The sequence below is a fragment of the Frankliniella occidentalis genome, unplaced genomic scaffold (genome assembly GCF_000697945.3).
Source record: "Frankliniella occidentalis isolate FOCC.00 unplaced genomic scaffold, Focc_3.1 Scaffold5, whole genome shotgun sequence".
NCBI classification, from domain to species: domain Eukaryota; kingdom Metazoa; phylum Arthropoda; class Insecta; order Thysanoptera; family Thripidae; genus Frankliniella; species Frankliniella occidentalis.
In genome coordinates, this window is record NW_026267135.1 from 1,287,543 (window position 1) to 1,289,312 (window position 1,770).

Genomic DNA, 1,770 nt, shown 5'->3' on the forward strand with positions numbered 1-1,770 from the left:
CACGTCGCACCTGAAGGGCTTCTCCTCGGTGTGGGTTCGGAGGTGTACCTGGAGACTTCCACTCGTGGTGCACCTGTAGTCGCACACGTCGCACCCGTAAGGCTTCTCTCCAGTGTGGGTCCGGTTGTGGATGACCAGGGCACCTCTCCGAGGAAATTTCTTGTGGCACACGTTACATTCATAGGGCTTTTCTCCTGTGTGAATGCGCTCATACTCTTGCAGATCACCGTTTTGCGAAAACTTCTCATCACTCATTATGCTGTCAAAAGGTTTCTTTCCTGGTTATATTTTGAGATGCATTCGTAGCGACTTTCTTGCCGCGCACATTGCACTCGAAAGGCTCGTCTCTCGTGTTGGGTTCTCAAATGGATGGCGAGCTTTTGATTGGCAGCAGCTCTCTGACCGCGCACATCGTGGTGGTCGTCGTGATGAACGTCAAGTATGTCTGTAAAAGAAAGCGTTATTTTCAAATTCCCTCTTTTTTGTGTGTTTACATTTTGTGAAACACGTCTTGTAATGAATCGGACCGGAAATGGTTCACAGAGTGCAGAGTATACCCGCTGGAATGCTACTTATTTACATTGACTTCGGTAAGAAAAGCACAAAGTGTCGGAGCGGGTTTGAATATCCTCAATTTTCTTTCAGTGACTGCGGTGGTCTGACAACACGCTTTCCATCCATGTGTAATTTTCCCTGCAGTACTTGAATTGTCACGCAAACTAGCCACATTCGCTTCGCAACACAACTTTTTTGTTTGTTTTGAAATTCATGTCCCTATCATGGACTTTACATACCACTTTCTGCTCTCCAAGCTGCTTCGTGTCCTCTCCGCCTTGGCTGCGTGCTGTCCGCGGTGGCTGTCCGCGGTGCTGTCTTGTATTCCGCCTGTGCCCCGTGCTCTCTGTGTCGCCCGGGTGATCCTGAGGACGCTCTCCAGTTCCCGGCCTGGCGGCAGCCGGCAGCAAGCTGAGGTTCCACTCTACGGCGGCGGCACAGGCTGGACTGCTGACTGTTCGTGGCCGGTGGCCGGCTCGGATGGTTTGGGAAACCCGTCGGCCCAGTGCTCTTTGGGCCAGTGGCCGGATCCGATCTGCTGGCGCTGGCCTGGGGCCGCTGCCGCTACCCCGACTGCCAGCTCGGTCGGTCCGGCCGCGACCCCGTCGGGCGGGCGACAGGGACAGGGACAGGGGAGCGGCGCAGTGACCTTGGTGAGGCGACCTCGTCCTTGCCGGCACATCCCAAGCCAAGCTTCCGAACGCCGTACACGTCTAGAAGCTGAACATTCATCCGGACTCGTGGAAGTAAAACCGTGCCACTGTATCGCGCTACCTACCTGCGAGTGAGCAAGCGTGTGGGAACTCACATCCCTATATTCTGTAGGCGTTGGCTTCCGGCCGTCTTTGTCCGCCTCATAAACACCGAGTGACACACCCACTGCTGATGACTTGCACGGCATTGTCTCGAGCGCCTTTTGATTGCCGCTCTGCCAGAATATATGGGGAATGGACCCTAGGGGACTCTCTTAAAATAATTGCAATGGGTCTATACTCCCCATGGGGATTTAAATTCTTCCCTGGGAGTCGCTATTTGCTCGCGCGTATATATCTATGTGCGCTCCAACTTACACCGCTACAAGTGTGTGACACACACATACGCCCAGTTCACCGCATATGCTTGCTGCTGTCCTGCTCCTCGGCTCGTTGAGGGAGGAGGGGCAGCACATGTCCTGAGCAGGGGTGCCTCCCCCTCCCTCCCTCCCTCCCTCCCTCC

At 54.7% G+C, this 1,770-nt stretch overlaps 1 protein-coding gene across 1 annotated transcript in view; it reads right to left on the reverse strand.

The window, feature by feature from the left end:
- The window catches only part of LOC113213190 (zinc finger protein 271-like), a 4,540-nt gene extending 3,403 nt beyond the window's left edge, over nucleotides 1-1,137 (reverse strand). The window contains exons 1-2 of the mRNA XM_052269998.1: nucleotides 795-1,137; nucleotides 4-445 (exon numbers count right to left, since the gene is read on the reverse strand). Of these exons, the coding sequence (XP_052125958.1) occupies nucleotides 4-255 (252 nt within the window). The 5' untranslated portion in view covers nucleotides 256-445; nucleotides 795-1,137. The remainder of the gene's footprint in view (nucleotides 1-3; nucleotides 446-794) is intronic.
- Nucleotides 1,138-1,770: the final 633 nt, after the last annotated feature.